Source organism: Labeo rohita, chromosome 16 (genome assembly GCF_022985175.1).
Source record: "Labeo rohita strain BAU-BD-2019 chromosome 16, IGBB_LRoh.1.0, whole genome shotgun sequence".
Taxonomy (NCBI): Eukaryota; Metazoa; Chordata; class Actinopteri; order Cypriniformes; family Cyprinidae; genus Labeo; species Labeo rohita.
Window position 1 is genome coordinate 14,903,211 of NC_066884.1, and position 27,001 is coordinate 14,930,211.

Consider the following 27,001-nt stretch of genomic DNA (forward strand, 5'->3'; position numbering starts at 1 on the left):
AAGGAAAAACGATGCATTAAGAGCCAAGGGTGTAAACTTTTGAACAGAATGAAGATGTGTACATTTTTATCATTTTGCCTAAATATTATTATTATTTTTTTTTATTTAGTACTGCCCTTTAGAAACTACAGAAGATACATGTTTTCCAAAAGACAAAATAAGTTCAATTTACCGTAATCTTCAAATTCAAAAGTTTTCACCCCCCGGGTCTTAATGCATGTTTTTTCCTTTTGAAGCATCAGTGAGCGTTTGAACCTTATGTAATAGCTGCATATGAGTCTCTCAGTTGCCCTGTGAAAAGATGGATCTCAATATCACAATCATTGGTGGTAAGGGTTCAAAAATACACAAAAAAGCTGAAAACCCGAAAAATTGTGGGACCTGAAGGATTTTTATTTTATTTTATTTTTTTTGAAGAAGAAGAACAGCGGGCAGTTTAACTGCTCAGAACAAGGGACTCATGAAAAACTATTACTGAACAAAAAAAAAAACAGTTAACAACACAGTATTAAGAATCAAGTGTATGTAAACATTTGAACAGGGTAATTTTAATAAATGAAACAATTATTGTCTCTTGTAAACGCGTTTTATGTGAAATATATTATTCAGATATAACATGCATTTTGTATGATCCCTCCTATTTTAGTAAAATAACATTTTGCAGATTCAGCAAGGTGTATGTAAACTTTTGACCTCAACTGTAGTATATATACAGTGTACAGTATATTTTATCTTTAAAATGTAGTTAGAATTTAAAAGTACTACTAAACAGTGTCTGCTACTTTGTTTTGTATTATTTGTGTATAAGTTTTAATCTCATGCCACTCAATTAAACCAAAAGCAAAACAAAATTTAATTTCAGGTCTAAATGAACACTTCTAGAAAACACTGCTTTTATCTTCTGAACAGTAAGTGAAGTTTAAGAATGAATGGCTTGCTTAGATTTCAAGTCTATTATTGCAATAATTATGTCACTGCCAAGACATAATTAAGACATGAGAAATCTAACCATTTATCCTCCATGTTTGTAATTTGATAATACAAACTGTTGGAAAAGTTCGCTTTCTAAATAATTCAGATGTTTCATTATGATTCCTCCGCCCTTGAAGACTGAACTGGAGTGAAAACTTCCAGCAAACTCCCTCTAAATCTGACAGACTGACGTCAAGCCAGACTCGAGTAACGCTGACCGAGACATCTCCGCTCTTGTCACTGAGTGCTCTGTGGATGCCACGAGGGAACGCTTGTGGATTCTGCCTGTAGCAAATAACATTTCTTGTTTCAATGCATTTCTCTCAGGAAATTAGTAATGTGGAGACTCCTGTCGTGGATTCTTTTGACAGCCAGTTTGCACCAGGTGGGTCTTCTCATACTGTTGATGTAATGCAGTATTTGAGTTAAAAATTCAGCAACTGAAGGTGTGTTTTTACAGTTAAGAATGGCAAGAATATTTGTTGCAAGCTGTTCTTTAGTTCAGTTTAAGCAGTGAAGTTGCTTATCAATGCGCTGTTCTAGGAAAGGGCAAAAACTGCAAGCTCTTGTGTAATTGCAACCCACAGATGCATGAGAGGAACCTAAACAATAATGTTTGTAAAACTGAAAGCGACTTTTTGATTAGCCACGATGACAATAAAGCGAATAAATAACCTGTTGGTGCATCATGTGCCAGGAGTCTTTTAGTTAGTGCTCAAAAATGTTGCATGAAGTTTAAAAGGCGATCAGTAGACAGTAATAGAACACGATTTATATATTATGACATTTTAATTACTATTTTAATGTTTTTAATCTTAATTTACCACATTTGGTTACATTCATCACACTCACAAAAGTGCTATCCTGGATATCAATTATCAGTTTATTAAAATTAATACATTATGCCTCACACCAAAAAATTCCTGTAACTCTATAAATTTCTTCTCCGCCAGCGACAATAAAGCATAAAGCGTTGCTTATCAGAATGAATCAAGTCACAGACTGAAAACTCCGGACTGGAACTACACGAGAGAACGGATCGGCAGAAGGCCCATTCTTTTCTTCTGCAACTCGTTATGATTCCACTCCGGGTTTTCCATTTCATCCACTGAGAGAAGTTGTCTGATATAGTGAGAAAACGAATGATACTCCAAACGAGAACCGAAACTATTGTAGACGACACGATAACACAGGCAGTGTTTGATTTATATAAATCAGAATGTTGTATGATAATAATGTTGCATTTCGCTCAGTTTGTATACTATCTTTTCAAATGTGACCCTGGACCACAAAACCGGTCTTAACTCTTAAGTAGCACGGGTATAGTTGTAGCAGTAAAAATACATTATATGGGTTAAAGTTAATTTTTCTTCTATGCCAAAAATCATTAGGATCATGTTCTATTAAGATATTTCATACCGTAAATATTTCAAAAGGTAATTTTTGATTAGTAATATGCATTTTTCAGCAGTTTTCTCATCTTTTTTTTTTTTTTTTTTTTTTTTTTTTTTTTTGAAACCTCAGATTCCAGATAGTTGCATCCCGCACAAATATAGTCATATCCTAACAAACTAAATATCAATGGAAAGCTTTCATATGATGTATAAATCTCCATTTCAAGAAACTGACCCTTATGTCTGGTTTTGTGGTCCAGGGTCACAAATTAGCCATCAGTCTTGGAAAGCAGAATCCTAGTTCTGTGTAGTTACAGTGTAAAAGTGATCCTGTGCTGTCTTGTTGTTCATGTAGGAGGAAGCTTATCCAAAACATTCTCTGTAATGTAGTTTTTGGGAGCCTCAGTGTATAATTTCAAAACAAACTCTCTGTTGCCCCAAAGTGGCTAACGTTGGCATATCTTCTTCATGTTCCTCTCTTCTCTCCTACACAGGCCAGTTCCCACAACTCCACAGACTCTCCTCTTGTGACCACAGATTTGGATACTTACAACCGAAACCGTTACTGTAAATGGCCCTGTAAGTGCCCGAAGAGTGCCCCTGTTTGCCCACATGGGGTCAGCTTGTTGACAGATGGATGTGACTGCTGCAAGGCCTGTGCCAAGCAGGTGGGGGAGACCTGTAATGAAAGAGATACCTGTGACTATCATAAAGGACTTTACTGTGACTACAGCGCTGACAAGCCGAGGTACGAAAAAGGAGTGTGTGCATGTAAGTGACCTTACGTATTTCTTTACAGTGATATATAAAAGAGCAAAACTGTCACAGAGCCTTTTAGTTGTAAGTACAAATATCCAGTCTCCGCTGTGTTTCAGATCTTGTGGGAACAGGCTGTGAGTATAACGGTGTAATTTACCGTAATGGGCAAAGCTTCCAGCCAAACTGTAAGTACCGCTGTCTGTGTGTGAATGGGGCGATTGGATGTGTGTCGCTCTGCAACGAGTCTCTCCCGCCCCGGGTCTGGTGTCAGTCGCCCAAGCGAGTAAAGATCCCAGGCCAGTGTTGCGAGAAATGGATTTGTGAAGAGTCTCGTAAACCACGCAAGACCAACCCCAGACATGCTCCTGAGGAGGGTGAGCAATGCGTTATTGTTTTGTGTGGGGATAAATGTCTATAGGTGGTCTATAGCGTCTTCTGGTGAACTTACATCTATACTTTCTTTATGTCTTTTTTAGTGTCCCTCAGCAGCAATGATATTTGGCATAAAAATTGCATTACCCAAACTACCCCATGGAGTCCCTGCTCAAAGACCTGTGGGCGGGGCATATCGCAGCGCATCTCTAATGACAACGCTGGCTGTATGATGGAGAAAGAGTCTCGACTGTGTAACCTCCGACCCTGTGAGGTGGACATCACCAAGCACTTTAGAGTAAGAATTTATTCCTATTCTGGCTTATTTATATTTCATTGGGTACCCATCTCGTTTCCTCATTTATTTTAATATTAGAGTATAGAGTTGAAGTCAAGAGTTTACATACACCTTGAAGAATCTGCAAAATGTTAATTAGTTTACCAAATTAAGAGGGATAATACAAAAATGTTATTTTTTACTTAGTACTGCCCTGAATAGGATATTTCAAATAAAAGACATTTACATATAGTCCACAAGAGAAAATAATAGCTGAATGTATCAAACTGAACCCGTTCAAAAATGTACATACACTTGATTCTTAATACTGTGTTGTTACCAGAATGATCCACAACTTGTTTTTTTTTTTTTTTTGTTCAGTGATAGTTGTTCATGAGACCCTCGTTTGTCGTGAACAGTTAAACTGCGTACCGTTTCCTTCTGGTCCCACAAATTATTTATTTATTTTTTTTTAGCATTTTTGTGTATTTGAACCCTTTTAAACAATGATTGTATGATTTTGAGATCCATCTTTTCACACTCATATTCAACTGTTACAGAATATTCAAACACTCACTGATGCTCCAGAAGGAAACATGATGCATTAAGAGCCAGGGGGTGAAAACTTTTGGAATTTGAAGATCAGGGTAAATTGAACTTATTTTGTCCTCTAGGAAACATGTACATATCTTCTGTAGCTTCTGAAGGGCAGTACTAAATTTAAAAAAATATGATATTAGGAAAAATAAGAAAATGTACACATTTTCATTCTGATCAAAACTTTTCACTTCTGGGTCTTAATGCATTGTGTTTCCTTCTGAAGCATCAATGTGCTTTTGAACCTTCTGTAATAGTTGCATATGAGTCCTTCAGTTGTTCTCAGTGTGAAAATATGGATCTTAAAATCATACAGTAATTGTTGGAAAGGGTTTAAATACACAAAAATGCTGAAAAAACAAAGAATTTGTGGGACCTGAAAACACAGCTGTGGGTAATTCAGGTAACAACACAGTATTAAGAATCGAGTGTATTTAAACTTTTGAACGGGTCTTTTTTTAAATAAATTCAACTACTATTTTCTCTTGTGGACTATATGTAAACACCTTTTATGTGAAATATCTTATTCAGCTCAGTACTAAATAAAAATAACACACATTTTGTATGATCCCTCTTATTTTGGTAAAATAATTAACATTTTGCAGATTCTGCAAGGTCTTTGTAAACTTTTGACTTCAACTGTATATAGATAGAATAAATAATATTTGGATGGACTGATTGATTTACATATAATTTTCATGGATGGATGTATTGATTGTCATATCTGTTTCTCAGCCGGGTAAGAAATGCCTGAACATCTACCGTGAGCCAGAGTTTAAGAATTTCACCATCTCAGGTTGTGTCAGTAAGAAGGCATATTGGCCCAAATACTGTGGAGTCTGTACCGATGAGCGCTGCTGCATCCCATACAAGTCTAAGACCATCGAGGTGGAGTTTGTGTGTCCAAATGGATCCGTTTTTTCTTGGAAATACATGTGGATCAATGCCTGCTTCTGCAACCTCTCCTGCAGGAACCCAAATGATATCTTTGCAGATCTGGAGCAATACTATGAGGTCAACGAGATTGTCAACTAATTCACCAAAAGCCAAATACAGTCTTTTTTAAAGCAATTTTAGGCTCATATTCGTAGCAATTCAACAATTTCGGATGATTAATGAATAAACATCACCACAGTTACTCATAGAGATGGCTTGCGAGAGGAAAAGTGATTTGAGTTCAAAATGAAGGACTTCATGGTATAAGAAGATTGCTAATGGATGCAGGAAGGACAAAATATGAAATTAAGAAAATGTTACATTTAAGATGTTGACTTCCTGTTACAAATCTGTGAAGTCCAAAAACTGTTTTTATATTTTACAAATATGTTTAAAAATATTGACTTTAACGATAAAAGGAATTCTCCTTAAAGGAATACAAATCATCAGTTTTTGCAAATATTTTAAAGTGATGTTTAAAGACATGTTTGTATCTTTGTTATATAACATATTCTGAAATACATTTAAGAGAAGTGACAGTGATCGCTTTGTTATTCACACTTTTATTTTGCCATTTGTTACTGTTCATATTTAATTCTGGAAATATGCAGGAAATGTATCTTTTTTAATAAAAGACATTTGCTTATTTTTATGCTTTTGCTTGTATTAATTTATTTCTGTTGTGTATTTATTACAAACATTACATAATGATATTGTATTTATTATTTTTCAGTGTTAGACATTATACAGCAGTGACACTGACCGAATTTACTCAATTTTATTTTAAGAATACAGTTGTTGCATATAAAGTGATCTTACCAACATTTATATCTTTCTTGCTCATTAATATAATGTAAGATGGGACTGTAAGAAACAGGACCACTAGAAATGATTCAGATGTTCCATAGACTACACTGTCAATAAACTAAGAAATACTGTCAGATGCAAATCAGAAATAACAAGTACAGAAATTATATGCAATACATAATGTATAAAAAAAATCCCCCAAACATTCAGGCCTATCAAAAAACTCTCCAACACAATCGCGCACATACACACTTCTCATGTTAATATACAATATATATATATATTATACATTCTCACAGCCAGGCTGTAAGCATCATAGAACCTTCTTACCATATGTATACCATATTTATATTATATAATCATTACAAAATATTACATAGTGTACATTGTAAGTAATCAAACGGCAAATTAAACCACTGGTTGCGATATTTTAAACTAGTACCAAGATTATAAAAAAAGCTATATTTATTTGCTGTAAGGGCCATTTCTAATCGAATATCACTTGTGTTAAATACCAATTACATTAAACATTATCTAATCACAGGAGCATCAGCTTTCAGGTTCAAATTCCGTATTTCAGGTCCAATTTTAAACCGCCTGCTGAGTTCCGTTCTGATTTGCACGGTGGTGTTCGTTTCCTGAGGCGTTCAGCAGGACAGCTCGACGGATTGTGTGGGGACTAAGGAACTGTGCTCTGTGCCGGAGGTGCTCTCCATGGAGACATCAGTGTGGGAACGTCCGCGCTGCTCATCCGTGTTTGTACCGCTGCGGTTACGGTTGCGCTCCAGGGATGAGTTACTGGCCGTACGAGCCCGAGCAAGACGGGTCATACTGGCAGAGGGCACTGTGGAGCAGAAAAAGTAAGTGGGTATAACCATGGCTTTATCTCATGTAAAATGACTATTGTTTATTGTTAGTAAAGTAGTTCAGTATTGTTGTAATATTAAAATAAGGTGTGCTTACTGTAGCCCATCCCCTGGATAAAATACTTTAAAGCTTCTATCAGTTTGCCAGGCTGTGAGAAAACATAAACTTGTAAATCCACTCACAAATTCACATAATCACTGTGAAATCAAACATATGATCTAGATTTTGACTGCAGTCAGATTTGAATGTGTAACATATAAAATCTGTATATGCAAATTATATGTACCTGATCAACCTGAGGCAGGCCACCACAGTCAGCCATCTAGAAATGTGTTAAATCAGAGAACAGTGAAATGTCCGCATATAAAATTAGCTGTTATTAATAATAAATTAAATATGTTTGAGTGAATGCAAGGGATGGTAAGGTCACTGACCTTGAGAAATGTGGTTGTTGTTGGGTTCATTCTGGAGTTACTGTCAACCTGTGAGGGAAAATAATTATATAATTATTGTATTATAGAGTGTTTTCACGACGTAACATCAGTTGGCTTTAATGGTGGCACAGAATGTAAACATTTTTAAACAAAAATTTGCTGATTATTACTGGTGAAAATGGTCAATTATTGTCATGTTTTGGGCTGTACTAATTCGGTCGGACCAGGAAAAACATTTGGAGTACTGTTTGTTCTTATCATTTCCAGTCAGGTAGGTAAAATATTAGGCTAATATCTTAACTAATACTGCTTGTATGTATCTATACCACCTATTAACATTAGTTTGTCAAGATGTTGCACCCTTTCCTTGCTTACTAAGCCCTTCTCTATATGATTCAGCAGCTTCCATATGTTTTTTCCATGGTTTAGACAGCATAAATTAGCAGATAAACATATTCAGTGGTACATTAACCATGCAGTCCATGCTGTTGTTTACATCCGAGTACCTCCAATATGGCTGTGCATCTGGGTAACTGACCAAACTGTGATGTAAGTGCAAACCCTCTATTTGTTGCAACCAGTTGCCCTTGGGAAACATTATATTTCTATAACATATTTAAAACAGTAAAGAAATAGCCGTTCTCACCACAGCATCCACAGCTGGAGAGTTATCACCCACTATCAACAAAACTGGACACCTGTCATGAAGACAAAGCATTTAGTGATTAAAGCAAAATTTTAAGGTTAAAGGCACTAGTAGTCAAAATCTAGTGTGTCTGCTGTCGTCAGGTGGAACTTACCGGAGGTTACGTGGATTTTCGATTCCTCCTTGTACTGGTCTCTCAATCTCCAGATTGCGTCGGCTGAGAAATTATGGAAAGATGAGGTCTTATTAACTTTTGGTTTAATTACAACTGTTTTCTCTGCTACATAGCGGTATGGATGCTATAGGTCCTATAAGTTATTTTAAAGAGTCAAACTGAGCAAATGCAGACAAAGATTGGATTGGTTATACCTTTTGTAGGACTTGACAAACTGCTGCAGGTTGGACTGGTTGATGTTGTTTGTAATGAGATGACGGAAGGTTGCAATCAGTTCATGATTGTTATGTATCTCCTCCTGCAACATTAGTAAATGTTAGCTTTAACCTGACATTTGCAGGTTATATCATTTCAAAAGCTAAAATATTAATAATAAATAAATTTTGTTTCATTATGAATCAGTCAAATTATTAATAGACTTGCTCATTTCTCACCTTTCCAAACAGGTGTGAAATGACTGTATCAGGGAGAGCATGAGTCCAGCTTGTAATCTGTCAAGAATGTAACGCTATAGTGAGGATTTGTGCAATGGTATGGCGTTGAACAATTAGTTTAATAATGCAAATCCTTTCAAATCTCATAAGAATGCAAATCGAGCAGAAAAGAAATCAGTTTTTAGACCTTTTGTGCTGCCCAGTCCATGAGACCCTCTGCCTGCACGCTCAAATTAATCAAAACGAGACCTTCAACCATGTCTGGATGTTTCAGCTTTAAGAGATACATGCAAAAAAATAAACAATTAATGCAAAAAAACGAAAAATTTAATATACAGTACTGGAAACATAATCCATTCAATGCAACTGAGAGGAAAAGTGTATAAAACTCACTGCAAAGCGAGTAAGGATGTTGGCTCCAGCTCCAACAGCCATTCCAATCACGCTCTTCAGACTATGAGGGAAAAAGAGCAAGCATTCAAGTAGGTTTGGATCAAAACCATTCGTAAAATTAAAATGCAAGCCTGAAAGATAGAAGTTTAACATCTAAGTGTTGAAGACTTACCCAAAATGCTTGAGCACCACAGGGAGGGTTTCTGAGAGCTGATCTATAGAAGGATAGGTATACCTACAATAATAACAGACAGTAAGTGGAACAATATGGAGGTCAAACACTGCGACGTTCAAATCAAACAGCACGACAGGTTAATTAGGTTTGGCTGACGGCCTCCCAGGCATTTGCGAGTCATAATCTGTCTGGGTGCTGTTCTGGAAGGTTGGATTATGGGCAATGGATGTTCGTTACATTGCTGTAGTAGCAGATGGCAGATCATAAACATGCTCTGCTCCCCTCAGACCCTACAAGTGACACGCTGACCTACATTCTGCCAGCCTGGCGCCATAGGGTTTCGATTAAAACTGTCTGCATTATATTTCCTAGAGCAGATCAGCTCCGACTGAGCAGATTTTAAACGGATTTCCTGTCTTAGAGGCTGGGGAAGTTAAATGAAATCAGTTTTTGTTGACAGAACGAGTAAGAGCGAATATTTATTTTGGTATGCATTAAGATGTTTGATGGATTTGGAATTGTAATCTGGCAGCATAATGATCCCTCACTTACTCTGTGGAGAGCGTGCTGGCACCCTCCTGCTGTCCTGGGGCATCAACATGACACACAGCAAAGTGTTGCATGATCTCATGCATGTCTTTGTGATTAAAGAGAGACTCAAAACAGCTCTTATCTGCAGATAAAAGAACAAAGAAAAGCTGTGTTACTAAGATATTTATACAGAAATTATTCAGTCTATTAAGACAAAATAGAAATGAGATGTTAGAAATAAAGAACTAGTTATAAAGGAACTCTGGTGAATGTGCATCAAAGACCGACACGGAAGAGAAGAAGTTGTTGAATGAAGTCATTAATTTTGTTTTCTTTGCATACAAAAAATATTCCAGTTGAACCACTGATGTCACATGGACTAATTTAACAATGTCCTTACTACCTTTTTGTGACTTTACAGGGTCAGAAAGCTCTCGGATTTCTTCTGAAATATCTTAATTTGTGTTCCAAAGATGACAGGTTTGGAACAACATGAGGGTGAGTAATTAATTTCAGAATTTTCATTTTTGGGTGAACTATCCCTTTAAGAGCGATGCAACTTGCATTAGCTTCTGTATTGAACAACTTGTAGAAAGGTGTACAGACATTGAACAAATAAGAAGGTCTAAAGGAGATTTTTACGGTTTAGTCCGATGTCATGGAAGGTCAGGATGGTTGGCCGGTTGCTCTTCGGAGCACCCTTCATGGTGCAGTGCACCTTACCGTAGGCAGTCTCCACATCATCCTCCTACAAGAGCAAAGTTATGGTTAGGTTTCTTAAGAATTCTATTGTTTTCTTCTCAATGAACTTGTGTTCATATCAAAACATATCAAAAACAGATGCTTAGCTGGAAAATAAACCTTCTTTTACAATGCTTTATTAAGAACGTCAGAACATATGTTTATGTTGCGCACCAACTTTTAGTTAAAAATAGCCTGCTTATTTCTGACAAAAACAGCTTGAATGAACATAGTAAATCTGCTGGAGAGTAAACAACACAAATCCCATCAGCAGATCACAAACATCAAGATCCAAACCTCGTTAAAAGAAACACTTAAAGCTCAAATAAAACTCGTGCAAACATAAACTAATTCTTTTTTATCCACTACACTAAATCAGCATATACAACAAAACAGAAGACAAAATCATATCAGAACTCACAGTGATGTCAAGCTCAAAGACGCTGTACTCAGAATCCTCCAGCACCATTGTTACGGTTGTCGTTGAAGGCTGATGTATGGGCAAATGTAAAAAAAATGTGTGTTTTTGAGAGGAGTAGCTCCTGGTTTGCTGCTTCCTTCAGCTCCGAGTTGCACAGAATGCACTGAGCTCTGGGTTTTATATCCCCTTGTTTACAGTGTGGGGTAAACATGCAATTCCCAGCATGCCTTGCATAGTGGCCAGAAGGAGCCTAATTCTTAAAGGATGGAGAGATCTACAAATTGGATCAGTAAGTTAAGCTGGACACTGGCATCACTGAACATGTCCCACCTCTTTGGTATTCCCGTAGTACGTAAACATTTTATGAATGAACCATATGGGATCTTAGGAGTTCCATTGTGATGGCCACTTTATATAAATTATACAATGTTTTAATGATTCACTATACTTTTACGACTGATTAACTGCACAAACTAGATATTTTACCCAAATATTTTATTCCAAAGCTGCACATCTTTCTCTCTTTTATGGAACATAAAAATATTTTGAATGTCAACTGGGTTTGGGTGTAAAGGAAATTGTTTTTAATAATAAAGAATTCTGAATGTTTAACATCAAAAGATCAGAGCACACATCAGGCACGTAGCACTGTGTAGTCATGCACTTAAGAACCTTGACCTCACAGTGATTGATCTGAAGCACTTTGTTTACAGTGTCCATCATCAGAGTAAGAGCGTTAAGCTCATTTAGCACAGAGACAATGTGCTACATGTTCGTGCAGGCGTAAGGCGGTTCAGGGCAGATGGCATTCTGTGGTCAAGACGTCATTGCTGCTGGGAGTCCCTACGAGTGTTCCCGTGGAGTGCACGACAGTGGCCTGGAAAGCAGTGCTGAAATCTTCTTGGAGGATCAACATGACAGAGCATGCTCTTTTTTTCAGTCCTCTTCATGTCAGTGAAGCAGACGTGATGGCTACTGTGTGATTCAGCATATATGTACATGAAAGTTTGGGATTTTTTACTTTTTAATACTTTCATTCAGCAAGGATGCATTAAAAGTTAATCAGAAGTGACAGTAAATACATTATCTTTGTTGGAAAAAATATATTTCAAATAAATGTTCTCAAAGAATTGTAGGGAAAAAAGTACAGTTTTACAGTTTCCACAAAAATATTAAGCAGAATATTTTTTTAAATAAAAAATGTCTTGAGCACCAAATGATTTCTGAAGGATCCTGACACTAACAACTGTAGAAAATACAATATTAAAATGGAATTTTATTTTTGATCAAATAATTGCAGCCTTGGTGAACCTAAGAAAAAGTCTTACAGACTATGAACTTTTAAATGCTAGTCTATGTCTTAAAATGAAGGTATAATTTTATTTCTTTTTGTTAACTGTTTTAATGCATTTATTTTAAGAAGGTAATGCTGATATTTGCTGTGTGATCTTAGAGACAGGTGATGCATGCCTGTTAGTGAAGGGTTAAGGTGAGCTGTGTGTAATCCTCATCAATGAAATGGCATAGTGGCCATCTGCCATGAGACAGCTAAAGGTCTGTAAAACCAAAATGTGTGTCATATACCTTGTGATTGTTATACAGACTCACCTTATTTAAAATTAAATTGGTCTTATACAGAATAAAGATTACATAAAATAAAAAATACTTGTTTAAAATGCTTTATTAGTATTTCACAAAATAAACCACTTAATGTACTTCCACCTTATTCTTCAACGCAGAATAAGCTTTTGGGTGAGACTTCTGGTTCATTAGTCACTATAGGCAAATAATGAAAAGAATAACAACGTGCAGTAAACGGTAAAACTGTTTGCACTACAAACCAGTTTGTTCATATTTAAGATAATACATTAAAATAATATGGTAAGACACACCAATGTGTTATATCAAGCGGCAAAAATAGCTATTTTGTACAGCTAAAAATAGCTGGACGTGGATGAGACCGGAAGCCACACCCATAAAATTTACAAATGGCCACACACGTTTATGCTGGAAAAATAAGGTGGATACAACAAAGAATGAAAAGTATAACAGTAATACGTCGATTTTAAAATTCACAAAATTAAAATAAACAACATACATAAAAAATGTGTCAGTTACTATGTTCAGTGTGCTATAATAGTCCATATCCATAACGCAGAAGGATTCAGTCGTCACTTGAGTTAGTTCAACAGTTACATATTGTTAATGTCCCACCATTTATAACTGCATTTACATCTGATGTCGTATTTTTCAGTTTGCTCATCTTCAAATGTTATTTAACCTGTTTAAATGAAGACATCATTTAGAATTTAAGAGGTGTATGATTTATAATAATAAAATGACATCTTTTGATGGGTTATTCAAAAAATGTTTGTTGCCATTCAACTCAAACAATATAACTTTTTGCCAATGTCATTTCAACAACTTCTTGGAGTTATTCCATCTGTTTGCTGAACATTTAGAATTCTGAAGTGTAAGTAATAAAATGTTTTTTTATTTAGGTCAATGACCTGGACTATCCATCTGTTGCAAACCAGACATCTTTTATTAGGCAATGACCTGCATAAATTTCAAACCAGACAGAGTACTTAACCTATAAAGGGCTATGTAAAAATAAATCTAACGACCTCATTACAGATATTTAAAGACGTTGCATATCACTCTAAAGAAGTTAAATTAAATTTAAAGTTGAATCTCATTGTACATTATTATTTTAAAGGACACCTGAGTACAGTAGGGGCTGTAGATAGGGAATACGTGTTATTTATTACATTTTTTTTTTTTTTTTTTTTTTTTTCAGAATGACATCATTTTTTTCTCAAATATAGTAAGTGGGGTAAAACGCTGTAATGCAATGTAGTTATTCTGTTCTGAACATCAAATCCTCTGTTTTCAATCAAATCAATTCTAACTAGCTGGTTAAATAAAATTTTGGGGATTTTATATTTAAAAATTACTTCAAGTTAGCATCAGGTTGCTAGTTAGCTAGCCAGTTAGCATCAGCTAACAAAATGTTTCAAATAATTTTGTAATTCATAATTATTGATTATATTCTTTTTCATTTTAAGCTAAAACTGCTTGTACTCTGATTTTCCTGTAAATATTTAAAGCAAATTGCTTCGTCAGACTGGGGGGAATTTAACCCCATCCATGGAGGCGTTTTGCCCCATATGTGTTAGTTAATACTGTGACAATACAATGTTAACAAATGACACATTATTGTAAAGTCTTACCGATAAATGAGATAAATTCCTCATGACCCACTGACACATTTTCATCATTGTACGCTAGATGGCGCAATATTAGTAGTATTTCATAATTTAATAATTAGCTCTGAATACGATAAAAACCTGAATGTACTGTTGTGAATATGAATATACTTAATTTTTAACTAAAATTATGCATTTAAATTATTACTTGCATGAAATCTGAATTTCTATTCTAACTCTCTTCTCCTCACACAGTATCAGTTTTAATCACATAAATGTGTCTTTTATTGTTTACAATTAATATGTTTGCAATTAAACATCAAATAAATTCTAACTAGCTGGTTAAATAAAATTTATGTATTTACAATTAGTATGTAATTCAAAACAATAAATATGTATTACTATAAATATTTACATTTTATTCTAATATCATCATTATTTTTTTTCCTCTCGGTTGCTCTGGGTGACGCTACGTCTCCATGGTTGCAGCAGGGGAATCTCCGCGCTTGCGTGCGTACACGCACCCATACACACACACACACACACGGGCACACGCTGAATCACATGGAGCGAGTCTGACAAATCTGTGAGTATTAAATATCAATATGAAAATCGTCAAAAAGTCGTCTGTCAAGATAAAACTATGTGTTTAACAGCTTTGTGAAATCGTGTGTGCTGTGGTAATCCGCGCGACTTGTATTTTTGAAGGCGGGGAACGGGCGCTAAGCGAATATTTGTTTAGTTTTAGAGCTGTTACGGTCAATAACTTCGTACCTGTATTTAATATTTCATCAATATAAGTCAACGTCCGATACATGATGTTGTGAATGTGTTTTTTGTGCAGTGTGGAAAGTTAATTTGTCAAGGAAAGTGGTCGTCTGCTACCGGCGTTTTCAGAACAAAAGCGTTGAGGGGCTGTTAGCGTTAGCGCGCTGCTAACGGTGTGTGTGGAGGTATTTCTATCACACAACACCGATTATATTAAACCTTTGTTTTCATATTTAGTTTAATAGTTAAGCAGCACCTACATAGTAAACGTATCTATATTGCTCTCTGCTAGAAACTCAACTCGCTTTGTGTACAGAATGGGGCACAGCTGGGCGCATATCAGCATCCATCCATCGCATAACGATGGAGAAAGTAACAGTTAAAAGAAAACCTCGATAACTTTGGATGTGCATGCAGATTATTAGATAAAGTGGACGTGTTGATTTTGGTTTTAACTCAGTAGGGCACAATAAAAGCAACAAGTTGTGATCAGGCTTGTGCATGTGTGTGGTCTCTTTGTCTGGTATCGTGTCCATCTCAAGTCATTTCAACCTCTACTAATGATGCACCTTAAAAACTGCTATGTTCATGTAAGTGGAACTGCATGATGGTTCATTTCTGCTTAAGTTGCGACTTGCGTTCTCAGGAAGAGATGTTCCCAGATTAAAGAGCTCTCTTGTGCCAGGTTATCTATCTCGAGTTCATGTTTCAGTTATTCTTCACAGCTGTAGTTGACTGTGTTTCAGATAGATGCTGGTAGAAGAGAACACAATGCTGAGATGTGATCTGTTGGCTCAAGTATTCTAGCTTTCTGTTGTGTTTTGTTGGCTTTGGCACAGAAGGAGCATTTCTGCTGCTTTTGTCTTTTGGTTTGTCTATGACTTTAACTTAAGTTGCTGTAAATTCCTGAACAAGCATATACAGGATGCATACATTTATACAAGACATTTGAGTGCGTCAGCTGACATGCTTTCAGCGTTTGATTGGGTAGTTGACCTGAAGTAGTTTTGTGTTGTGTTGTGAAACTCCATCAAAAACATTTATTTTATTATTGCAATTATACATGCACTGTTTAGGATTTCATATTAATTGAGAATATTTGAAACTTGCTATGTAGTTGTACCTTTTTACAATTGGATTTGTCACATCGCTTGACTATTAAAGCGGTGGTTCCCCCCACAATTTTCTTTTCCCATGACATGACATGACTGATTTACTTCTGCAAAGCACAAAAGAACATATTTTGAAGAACAGTTTGAGTGACAGTTGACTTCCATTTTATGGACAAAAACACAGGTCTTAAAACGTCTTCTTTAGTATTTCATAGACAAAAGAACATCATACAGATTTGGAGCAGCATGATGGTATATAAATAATGACAGAATGAGATTTTTTTTGGGTGAACTGTCCCTTTAAAATTAGCTGTAAAGATTGAAAATGGCGATAAACTGTATTTACCAGTTACAGGACAAGATATACATTTCTCTTTATACATTTATGTATGTTTTAACCTGAAATTTCGTTGTTAAATTCATTGAACAGATGCTTTAAAACAACCTACAAAATGAGGAACGATAATAAAAAATTACCTATTTTCGTTGTTCTCCAGTAAAAATATTAAAACATTCTTAAATCAATGTACATTTGCATTTACGAAAATGACTTAAGTCTTGTTTTTTGAAAAAAAAAAAGTTCAAAATTAAGTTTATGCTTGATTTTAAGACTTAAAACAAGTGTTTTTCCTTCTCAAGTAAAATGTATCTTGATTAAAAAAAAATTGAAATTTGTCATTGAAAACCATTGAAAACATTTTTATTGTTTGTTGAAGAAGTCTCTTCTGCTCACCTGCATTTATCTGATCCAAAGTAAAGCAAAAACAGTACAATTCTGAAATATTTTTACTCTTTAAAATAACTTCTTTCTATTTGAATATGAACTGAAGTCTGGAGTAATGATGCTGTAAATTTAGCTTTGATCACAGGAATAAATTGAATTTTTAAATGTATTCAAATAGAAAGCAGTTATTTTAAATAGTAAAAATATTTCACAATATTACTGCTTTTGCTTTATTTTGGATCAAATAAATACAGGCTTGTTGAGGAGAAGAGACTTCTTTAAAAAAAAAAACGCTGAAAGCCTGAAAAAACTTTTGACTGGTAGTGTAATCTCATCTTGTTTTCCAGTACAAATGTTAAAACATTCTTAAATCAAGATACATTTAATTAAGATGCAAAATGACTCATTAAGACTTGTTTTTTGAAAAATAAAAGTATCAAAATTAAGTTTATGCTTAAAACAAGAAAAATGTCAACTTAATTCGTTTTTAATGAAAAAACCCCGTTGGCAGATCAGAAACTCGCTTCATTCTGATAACATTTTCAGAAAACAAGTTTTTCTTCTAAATTAAAATGTTTGTACTTGATTTAAGATACAGATATTTGTACATGGAAAACACGACCAATACTAAGTAAGATAAGTGTACAAACACTACAGACTGTAAACATTAAAACTGGCTTGCAAACACAATCTGTATACTTGTGAGGGAAATAGATATTGCTGATAAAGATGTTCCTGTCTCTTCTAGTGAAGTGAGAAATTCATAGAAAAGGTCAGCTCCTGTGCCTGGTATTTGACTGTGGGTGTTACATAAATGCTGTCTTTGAGTCTAGTAGTTTTTTTTGTCAAACAAGCTTATGGTATGATCCTTTGAACTTGAGCATGTCACTCCTGCATAATTAATTTGATTTGCTACCATTGCCTCTAGCTGTTCGTCTAAGCAAACAAACATTGCGTCATCTGTGCAACCATTGACTCCTCTGCAGTGGAAATGTCCTGTAGGTGCAGGCCAGGAGGGTAAGCCCACCTCTAATCAGTCAGGCAGGAAGAGTTTAGGCTGGGATGGGTTTCCTCCTACCTGCCGTGCACTTCACGCTGCAGGTCACCAACCCGCCCTGCTGTTAGTAAAGGAATGTTGGAAGAGTTTCTCTTGGCTCTGTGCGCTGAAGTTTAACTGGTGACGTAAACTGCCACCATGGGGCAAGGGGTGGCTTCCTCCATTGCGAGTGAGTTACTCCCCTTTATTAGGAAAAAGTGAGCGAAGCTGGAAGCTTTGTAAGAACGGGAGAGATTATAAAGGGGTGGGGGTGTTAATGTTTTCTTTGATTTCACACTTTTCTCTGTTTGTGTTTCCCATTATTTTAGCACCACCTCAGCCTCTCTGTCTGTTTTCCATTTCAACACAGATGCTACAGTTTGTGTTTTTTCTGTTAGAGGGTTACTTCTGTTATTCTACCCGCAACGCTGTGGGTCTAATCAAAGCGAGCTCCTTCGTTCGAGGAAAGTCGGCCCCCAAGGGTATGTGACATTTACCCGGCATGCATTTACTGAAGCCTGCTGCTGGGAATTCCTCCCTGAGAACAAAGTCGCGCGGGGCCGGAGTCTTAGAAACCTGTTACTCACTGCTACATAATAGTAGTTGTTTCATAGAAGAAATAAGCCGCAGGACTCTCTCACTGTAATTCTGCCTGTCAATCAAAATGGTTTCATCTGATTTTACTGGTGCCTGGCACTTTCTGGCTCCCTGACAGCCACATAAAGAGGCGAAAGAGGGAAGAAAGTAGTGGAGGTTTCAGAAGTGTACTGTTGCCAAATAAAGGGTTATGCTACGATTCCCAGAGGAGCAGTTGTCCCCGTTCTCTTAAATTGGCATTTAAGGTCATTCTTTGGGTTCAGAAAGCACAATACAGTTGTGTTTGATGGTGTATACATATATACACATGCATTAAGTGCATTATTGTAATGGGAGTTTTTTATTGTAGAATAAGTAAGACATTTTCAGCAATCCTATTGCAGTCAGATTCTGTCAATGTTTTGTTAGTGACAGAATGTTTTAATGTCATGTAAATGTCATCCTGCTAAACAATATGCTGCTGGAAATTTATGTTAACATCTGGTGTAAAGGGGCCCTTAGATGTGGGTCCATTTGAGGTCCATAGTTCAGATGTGAAAGACTTTTTAATGGGGATAAAAGATTGTTTCAGAAAGAAGATATTAAAAAAGAAATATGAGAAGTAGGCCACACTGGCAACTTCATGGGAAACAAGTTTGACTACTGCATCTTTTGTTTTTGTTGCTAGCAAGGTGGAGAGAACAGATGCCAGTTTTAGGCATTTGGTTTAAATTTAGTAACAAGCTTTGGGTGATTGCTGAGAAATAATTTGCCCCTCATTGTTTTTGGAGTTTATATTTTACCTATACTCTACATGTAGAAAATTGATACTTTTATTAATTTAGGATGCATTGAACTGATCAAAAGTGGCAGTTAAAGACTAAAAGTTAAAGAGTACTTCTGTTTCAGATTAACGCTGTCTTTTGTTTTTCCTGTTTTTTGATCAAATAAATGTCAACCTTGTTGCCATTTGCTTAATTTTTGCTTTTTCAGTTTTCTCTGAGTACTTTCTTTTAAAATCAGTTTCTCTCTTGAGACATTAAAATGCTTGCTTATTTAAAATCAGACTATAGAAAGGTAAAGATCATCTTCCTCCAATCATCTTGTGCTAAAATAATGCTGTTTCATGTCTAAGATGTGTGGTCTAAGTAAGTCAGTCTCTTGCTTTTTTTCTCTTTTACGCACACACACTCAGAGAGAAGGGTTCATTTTCTTAGACTGAATGCTTTCTTAATGAGATTTCTCTATGATTCCCCCTCTGTTCCTTAGGTGATATGCTGGCGTTCTGGACACTGTGTGTGGCTTGTGTGTGTTTGGGGTAGTTGAGGGTAAAAGGGTGGTGAGTGCCTCACAGGGAGATAAAGAATCATGGTGGTGAAGTCAAAAAGGGAGAGCAGGATAAACTCGATAGAGAGAGAGAGATAGAGCACAAGCTGGTGTCCGAGCACTCCCAAGGGATTCCTTGTGGCCAGTGTACAGAGACACAATGAAGGGAAATGCTTCCCTGTGGGGATCCCATAGAGTTCTGCTACGACTGTATCTTTCTTTTGTGGGAATAGATCTCTGCAAGCATCATTTGCATTCATCTAGTGCAGGGCTTGCAACCCCCGTCTCAAAAAAAACAAACAGTGGTCCACAGGGCAATTGGGAAGCCCCTGAGCTCCAGTATAGACTATAGTTATAATGTGTTTGGGGATTTTGAGGTGATGCAATATCATGAGAGATATCCCAGCGGACTGAGAATCCTTTCTGCAGTTGTATTTCTCATGCAGTTTACACAGGAACATGCAGCTCATGCATGTAGGGCAGCTGATTGCAGAAAACACAAAGTAAGTTTATGTCATTGTGTATTCAAACTGTTTAGATATGAATCAATCTGAAGTCCAAACAAGTATCTGATTATGCACCAGCAGCTGTGGCCAAAAACGGCTGACCTGGAACCATGGTGACCCCTGACAGAGCCAGTGTTTATACTGGTCCATCCAGAGTGAATGGATGCACGTAGACCTGTCATGTGAACTAGTGCGATTCTTTGAGTGTGAGATGCTGTGACATTTTTTTGACATGGACAAGTAAATATACAGTTGAGGTCAAAAGTTTACAGAACCTGCAAAATATTAATTATTTTACCAAAATAAGAGGGCTCATGCATGCTATTTTTTTTTTTTTTTTTTTTTTTTTTTTTTTTTAGTTCTGATCTGAATAAGATATTTAACATAAAAGATATTTACATATAGTCCACAAGAGAAAATAATAGTTGAGTTTATAAAAATGATCCTGTTCAAAAGGTTACATGCATGTGATTCTTAATACTGTGTTGTTACCATGATCCACAGCTGTGATTTGTTTGTTCCGAAGACTTAAACTGCCTGCTGTTCTTCAGAAAAAATCTTCAGGTCCCACAAATTCTTTGGTTTTTCAGCATTTTTGTGTAACCAAAACCTTTTCAACAATTACTATATGATTTTAAAATCCATCTTTTCATACAGAGGACAACTGAGAGACATATATGCAACTATTACAGAAGGTTTAAATGCTGCGAAAAAATACACTTATTGTTGGAAAGGATTCAAATACACAAAAATGCTGAAAAACCAAACAATTTGAAAAATCTGAAGGATTTTTCTGAAGAACAGCAGGTAGTTCGGGACAAACAAGAGACAAGCAATTCAACTATTATTTTCTTTTGTGGACTATATGTAAACGTCTTTTATGTGAAATATCTTATTCAGGTCAGTACTAAATAAAAAATGACATGTATTTTGTATGATCTGTCTTATTTTGCCAAAATAATTAACATTTTGCAGATTCTTCATTGTTGTATGTAAACTTTTGACCTCGACTGTAACATTTATTTATTTTATAGCTGTATTAACCAGTTATTTTTAGTGAATCCAAAACTAAACGAATTACTCTTTTTGAAATATTTCATTTTATTGAATCAAGAACATGTAACTTGACCTGTATAGTCCAATTCCCAAAAACATTTTTTAGTGAATCCAAAACATACAGCATGTGTTTCTTTTGGAAAGAAATACTTGAGGGAAGTAAATAAGTGATAAGCATATAGTTAAATTCTTTACTGTTGCTGTTCCTATCTAAGAAGCAATCTGCCCTAATTCTGAAGCAAGCAATATCATAATTGCCAATAAAACGTTGTTTTTAGATGTCATCCTCTATGTACTGCCTGTTGTGATAATGATGCTCTCCGTTGCACTGGAGAGTCAGCAATCTGATTCTGCATCCTGTAACTGATATGAGCCTTTGTCTTCAAAAACACAAAGCTGATTCCTAGTGTTTAAGTGCAGCAAGTCCTGATAGCACTGTTAGGACATTGACTAATTCCTGACCTTTTGGTGTGCAATCTTGATCTTTTTTCATTGACCACAGATGTGAGACTATCTTGGGCGGGTCTGGTGTCTTTCACGTAGGTCTGGAGTAATGAGTGATGGTGTGAAATGTTTCAGTGCAGGCTGAGTGGCAGTAGACAGATGGGGCTGTCACTGGACTCTTGCTCTCGGAAGGAGATGGGCCTGACGAAGTAGGACATGTTCTTAAAGGCACACCCAATGGGGCTTGTTAAGACCCATCTGGAAGATAAAAGTTATTTCTATCATCCTTGGGAGAGTCCATGAGAACATCCAGAGACTTCTCAGAGACATACCGTGATTGACAAGCTTCCCAAATGTGTTTGAGTGCTGTTTGATAGGATGTTGGATGTGGCTGTTGTTGCTTTCAATCTAAGTAGATGTTGCAAGGCTCAACAATAAGGATAGCTCTCTGGTCCAGGGCCAGTTTTGATAGTGTTTCAGGCTAGTAGAACGAACAGTCCTAGTCAGGAAGTGTCGTAAGTGGTTGTCTTGCACACAAATAGTTTTTACAAATTTAAAATTGTTGCAAATTTCATTACATCACCAAAGTATCTTTATTTAGGTTCTTACACAGAAATTGAAAACTTAACCTTGGAATCATAAATAAAAATAACCCTTATTGCAAAAGCTACTGCCCTTGACTTTACTGGATGAGCAATAGTTTACATTTAGAAACAGGATAAATAAATTCCCGGGCAGCATGCCATTGATGGAGTGGCTTTCCTTCCAAGCCTATACATGCTTTGAACTACGGCTGTCATGATTCCTTCGTTCAACTCGAGTACTTATTAGACCGTTTTCCAAGGCTGTGTGATATATTAAACCCATTTAAAAATCATAATAAAGCATAATGACATAAATAATTCACAAACGCTATGATTCAATTAAATAAATATATGTGATGCATGTTTAATATATGTGCTATAATTATTTACATGCGTGTAGGTTATGTATGTGCATCAGACCGACTGCGTTCACAGTAAATGCTGCACCACACAAACTGTTATCACTTACATGTGTGGAGCGTCTCAAACTCTGTCTCTGCATATTGTTGTGAGTTTCTAACATTCATTTGCGAATGCAATGTGTGCCATTTCATCAGATTTGTAAGGTAAATAATTTATAAACCTACGCAAACACAGGAGAATACATTAGTATCTTTCTCAATATGCTAACTGTTCAGTTACAAATGTATAAACCCTTGTTGAGTTTACACATTTTGATGTTTACATAAAGAAATGGGCAAATGTTAAAGATTAAGTGGACATTTGACCTAAATGGTGTTTAGTCAATATTAAACAAGGATTAGATCGCACAGTAAAATGTAAAAACAATCGTGAGGCCGTTGGCGCATTCTGCGGTCATTTGTTATAATGCATAATGTACGTTAGCTCTGTTGTTAATTATACATTATGAATTTTAACAGTTTAGTTCAATAAAACCACATTTGAACTATTATTATCACCTCATTGCTATTATCTATGTATTTTGAGTAATTTTAAAGCTTGGGTCACTTATAATTTTTTTTTTTTTTTTTTTTTGTTTAAAAAAAAAAATAGACCTAATCCGATTACTTGATTAATCGTCCGAATAATCGACAGATTACTTGATTAATCTCCGCTAATTGGATGCCAAGCTGATGCTGGGGGGTTTGATCATTTGCACACAAAAGCACCTAGTTGCCATCCTACACTAAACAAATCATTAAATTGTTAAATTCAGTATAAAGCATCATTTATTTTTTTATTTAGTTAATTTTGATTCATGACAGGCTGTTCTCTGCAACCTGAAGTCACAGTGTGTTTAAGACCATTTCCAATCAGGTGACTGTGCAGATGTACAGCATTTGTTCTCTTATGTAGATATTTCATGTGTCAGCTGCAGGGGTCCACACCAGGCATGGAGGAACAATAAGGAGTGCTCGACAATAAGGAGTGCCCGATGGCCTGGGGCCAGCGTGAAAGACGTTCAGGACAGTTGACGAATATGTCACTGGCCCGATCGGGCCACTGCCGCGTCGTCACAAAAGTTTATAATTTTCACATGTTTTTTTTTAACCTTGATCATTTAAAATTTTAAGCGATCACAGAGAGACGCGTCTCTGACGGACAAATAGCCTACAAAATTATTAGCTTTGTAGCTTTAACAATGATCAATACATAACTTATACAGTTGCGACAGATGCATCGATCGGCCGGACATATTTCACCCGATCTCTTGTTCTGGGCTTGCACACGAACTGCATGTAATCTTCTTTCGAAATGTTGTGTATGGAAATATTACGAACTCTTTAGACATCCGTTAACAGAGGCCAAAGATGCTGAAGACAAATGCAAAGAGAACAAAATACTGTAGCAGGCAGACCAAGGTCACGGTGCACAATGCGTGAAATATTGGAAATATTGAATGAGGAATATTGAGGGGAACTGACTGTTTTAAGAAAAGTTTACATGGTGTTTTCTTTTCATTTGCCCATGTATGATGTATTGAAATTCGTAAAAAGAAACGTAATATCACTCTTATTCCATAAGTGCCACCTGCTGGATAAGACTGAGTTTGCGTTCTTTCAGTCGTCTGCTATTTTCCCCTAAAGCAGGTGAGGTATCGAAATTGGAATCGAGAATTGTACAATTTTATTTGGTATGTAAACTTTTGGTGTCATATAAGCTTATTTATTAAAATAAAAGATAACATGAGTCAAAAACAATGATAACAGCAACTATTTAATTTTTTTGTGGTAGGGCCAATGAAAATTTTTTTATTTAGTAAAAATTTGAACCACTAGCCCGACCGGGCCAGCAGAAAAAAATCCTTAGCATTGAGCCCTGCAGGAATCTTCATGGAGACTTTTGCTTAAATCTGGTCTGCCAGCTGGAAAAGAGAGTCGAGTTTCGATAGGTGGTGACCAGGGAGCTATGTACAGCATGTCTTCTGTCTGTTTTTCCTCCCCCCCATCCCATGATCCCCACACGCACAAGAAATGAATGGAAATCTTAAGGGGAAGGTGAGATGCATTGCAACACTAATAATTCCTATGGCTGTGTCCTGCGTAAGTAGGAAACACCAAACAACCATAGGCAGCACAGTTGGAAACACCCCTCCGATGTTTCTGAATTCACTAGACCTCCTCAAAGGCTAGATGGGAACTATGCAAAACAGCCCATAGCCCTTTCTGCCTGTGAGTCTGTCTGATGCCGCTTTACAAAGCATAGTGCACAGACTTTGAGAGTTCATTTTGGACAAGTTAATCATCAGTCACTGGGAAAACACTTTGTATTCATTTATATTTATTTTGGTAACTATGGTAGGGCTCTGTGATTTTCGGAAAATGTGGACGGAATCATAGAATCCAGTAATAAAAATGAAATTTACTGTATGATGCGTAATTTGCTGAATTTTGGATGAATAAATCAAAACTAGATCAATACACTTAACGCGTGTCTGTGAATATTAAGCCGCAAAAATACTATTTAAATAATTAAATATGAATCCTGCATTTTCTGCGTGTCTCTGTGTGAATGAATGGTGCATGTGGTTTTGTTTGCTACACACATATTAAAGCATGTGTGATGTTCACGGTGTTTTCAGCCTCTGCTGCTTCATTATAGGAGTTCATGAAAACATAAACTCTGTAGAACTGCTCTGAGAGTCACTTCATGAGGATTTTACCATTTCTTGTGAAAAAAAAAAAGCTATCATCATTATCATATACAAACAGAAGCTAAAGGTCGTCACAGCAACCTGTCACAATGAAAGTTTGGTTTAACTTGAAGAAAATGTGACACATATTATGTAATGAAATTATAGTATTGCGACTACAAATACAATTATTAAAACATTATTTTTAAAGAATATTTACCAAAATAAATGATTTACCAGAATAGTGCTGTGCAACGATTAAGCGCATCCAAAATAAAAGCTTTTTATTTAGATATATGTATATATAGATATAGATATATTTTATATTTAAATATATTTATTTATAAAATAAATAAATCAGAAGTGCTTTTAATTATTAAAATGTAATGAAACCTTTGAAAATAGAATCCAAAAATTGATGAAAAATAAAATTTGGTGACAATAAAACTGAATTAAATATGTCATTTTTGTTGAACTTATAATAAGTTGGTGTTAAATTGTGAGTTTCATGATTTCAATTAATTAGACATGCTTTTTGATTAATATTTCTTAATTTAACCATTAAAATAGAGTCTAGAATTCTTAAAATGGGGGGGGGAACTGAACCCAGAAAAATTAAAACAGAATTTGGAAAAAAATAAAATGCCATTTGTGAAAAAATAAAACTCATTTTATAGGGCCCTAGTATGGGCTATAATAAGTACTTAACTGATGTGGAATCTGATATACATTTACATTCAAAATATGCACTGAGCACAAATCCCAGTGTTCAAACTAATAATCAGGATTCAGTCAGACTTACTGAACAGAAACAGCTTTTTATGTCCATTTAAACTTGAATGATGCAACATGTTAATATGGGCACCAACATAACATGGAATTTCTTATGTTCTTATGTTCAGTTTCTTATGTTCCAAAAGGAAACCAATTTAAATGATTTGAAAAGCAAGTTGTATAGTGTAGTTTCCCTGATCCTATTGAATCAGTCCAGAAGAGGTTGTGTAATCCAATATGAGATGTTTGTAATCATTTACTCCTGACCCCTATAAAGCTTTCTAAAAGTAATGTATTTGCTACATTCTTGAAGATATATCTAGCCTTTTCTCTCTGGAGAAATGACCTGTTCCAGAACTTGCTTGGAATGATCTGAATGGGTCATGTGACTGGAAAAGAGATGATGATGATGATCTCAGTGTTCTTACAGGATTACAGCACTGCTCGTATCTCTCTTGTGTTATGAGGGACACTGGGTCCTGCAGGTCAGAAGGGATAAGGATAAAACCCCAGATCTTTTGTGACATCACAGGGATGTTGCTATAGAGAACACACCAGTGCGTACATGTAAATCTTTTGTAGTCGATGTCAGAGTTGTGATGTTCAAATCATCTTGTTTTAGTTTCTGGGTATAAGAGACTCCTGATTGAGAGGGAAGTGCTCCTCTGAAGTCTAGAAGATGTTATTGATGTTCATCTGCACAAGTACTAATTCAGCCTTGTGAAGTTGAGTTTTATCTGATCATAGTCAAAGTTGGCAACCACAGAGTATCTCAGAACGTGATTTCTAATTGTGTGGCGGAATAAATAATGATTTTGTCAGTGTATGTTTGCCTTCATTTGGAAATGCTGTAATTGAGTT

General features: G+C 35.9%; 3 protein-coding genes across 3 annotated transcripts in view; 2 read left to right on the plus strand and 1 right to left on the minus strand.

The window, feature by feature from the left end:
* The first annotated feature begins 1,110 nt into the window (after nt 1-1,110).
* ccn4b (cellular communication network factor 4b) lies at nt 1,111-5,953 on the plus strand. Its single transcript, XM_051132229.1, has 5 exons — nt 1,111-1,357; nt 2,861-3,137; nt 3,242-3,499; nt 3,602-3,795; nt 5,107-5,953. Exons 1-5 carry the CDS (start codon nt 1,310-1,312, stop codon nt 5,404-5,406), a joined length of 1,077 nt encoding a protein of 358 aa, XP_050988186.1. The 5' UTR covers nt 1,111-1,309; the 3' UTR covers nt 5,407-5,953.
* A 117-nt stretch (nt 5,954-6,070) lies between these two features.
* Nucleotides 6,071-11,113, minus strand: ndrg1b (N-myc downstream regulated 1b). The gene is made up of 14 exons (XM_051132228.1): nt 10,932-11,113; nt 10,412-10,517; nt 9,791-9,911; nt 9,236-9,298; nt 9,064-9,124; nt 8,858-8,944; nt 8,671-8,727; nt 8,431-8,534; nt 8,216-8,278; nt 8,062-8,113; nt 7,416-7,463; nt 7,268-7,303; nt 7,078-7,129; nt 6,071-6,958 (listed from the first exon to the last, which is right to left on the minus strand). The coding sequence occupies exons 1-14, from the start codon at nt 10,977-10,979 to the stop codon at nt 6,762-6,764; spliced, it is 1,095 nt and encodes a 364-aa protein (XP_050988185.1). The 5' UTR covers nt 10,980-11,113; the 3' UTR covers nt 6,071-6,761.
* A 3,495-nt stretch (nt 11,114-14,608) lies between these two features.
* Nucleotides 14,609-27,001, plus strand: part of ptp4a3b (protein tyrosine phosphatase 4A3b) — a 37,203-nt gene continuing 24,810 nt past the window's right edge. Inside the window, exon 1 of the mRNA XM_051131263.1 lies at nt 14,609-14,726. The gene's annotated coding sequence lies outside the window, so the exon portion shown is untranslated. The remainder of the gene's footprint in view (nt 14,727-27,001) is intronic.

Coding starts and splice junctions, on each gene's coding strand:
- ccn4b (XM_051132229.1), top strand. CDS start 1,310: ATGTGGAGACTCCTGTCGTGGATTCTTTTGACAGCCAGTTTGCACCAG. Junction 3,500..3,601: donor CAGACATGCTCCTGAGGAGG/GTGAGCAATGCG, acceptor TGTCTTTTTTAG/TGTCCCTCAGCAGCAATGAT. Junction 3,796..5,106: donor ACATCACCAAGCACTTTAGA/GTAAGAATTTAT, acceptor TCTGTTTCTCAG/CCGGGTAAGAAATGCCTGAA.
- ndrg1b (XM_051132228.1), bottom strand. CDS start 10,979: ATGGTGCTGGAGGATTCTGAGTACAGCGTCTTTGAGCTTGACATCACT. Junction 8,114..8,215: donor GAAAATCCACGTAACCTCCG/GTAAGTTCCACC, acceptor TCTTCATGACAG/GTGTCCAGTTTTGTTGATAG. Junction 7,130..7,267: donor GCCTGCCTCAGGTTGATCAG/GTACATATAATT, acceptor GTTTTCTCACAG/CCTGGCAAACTGATAGAAGC.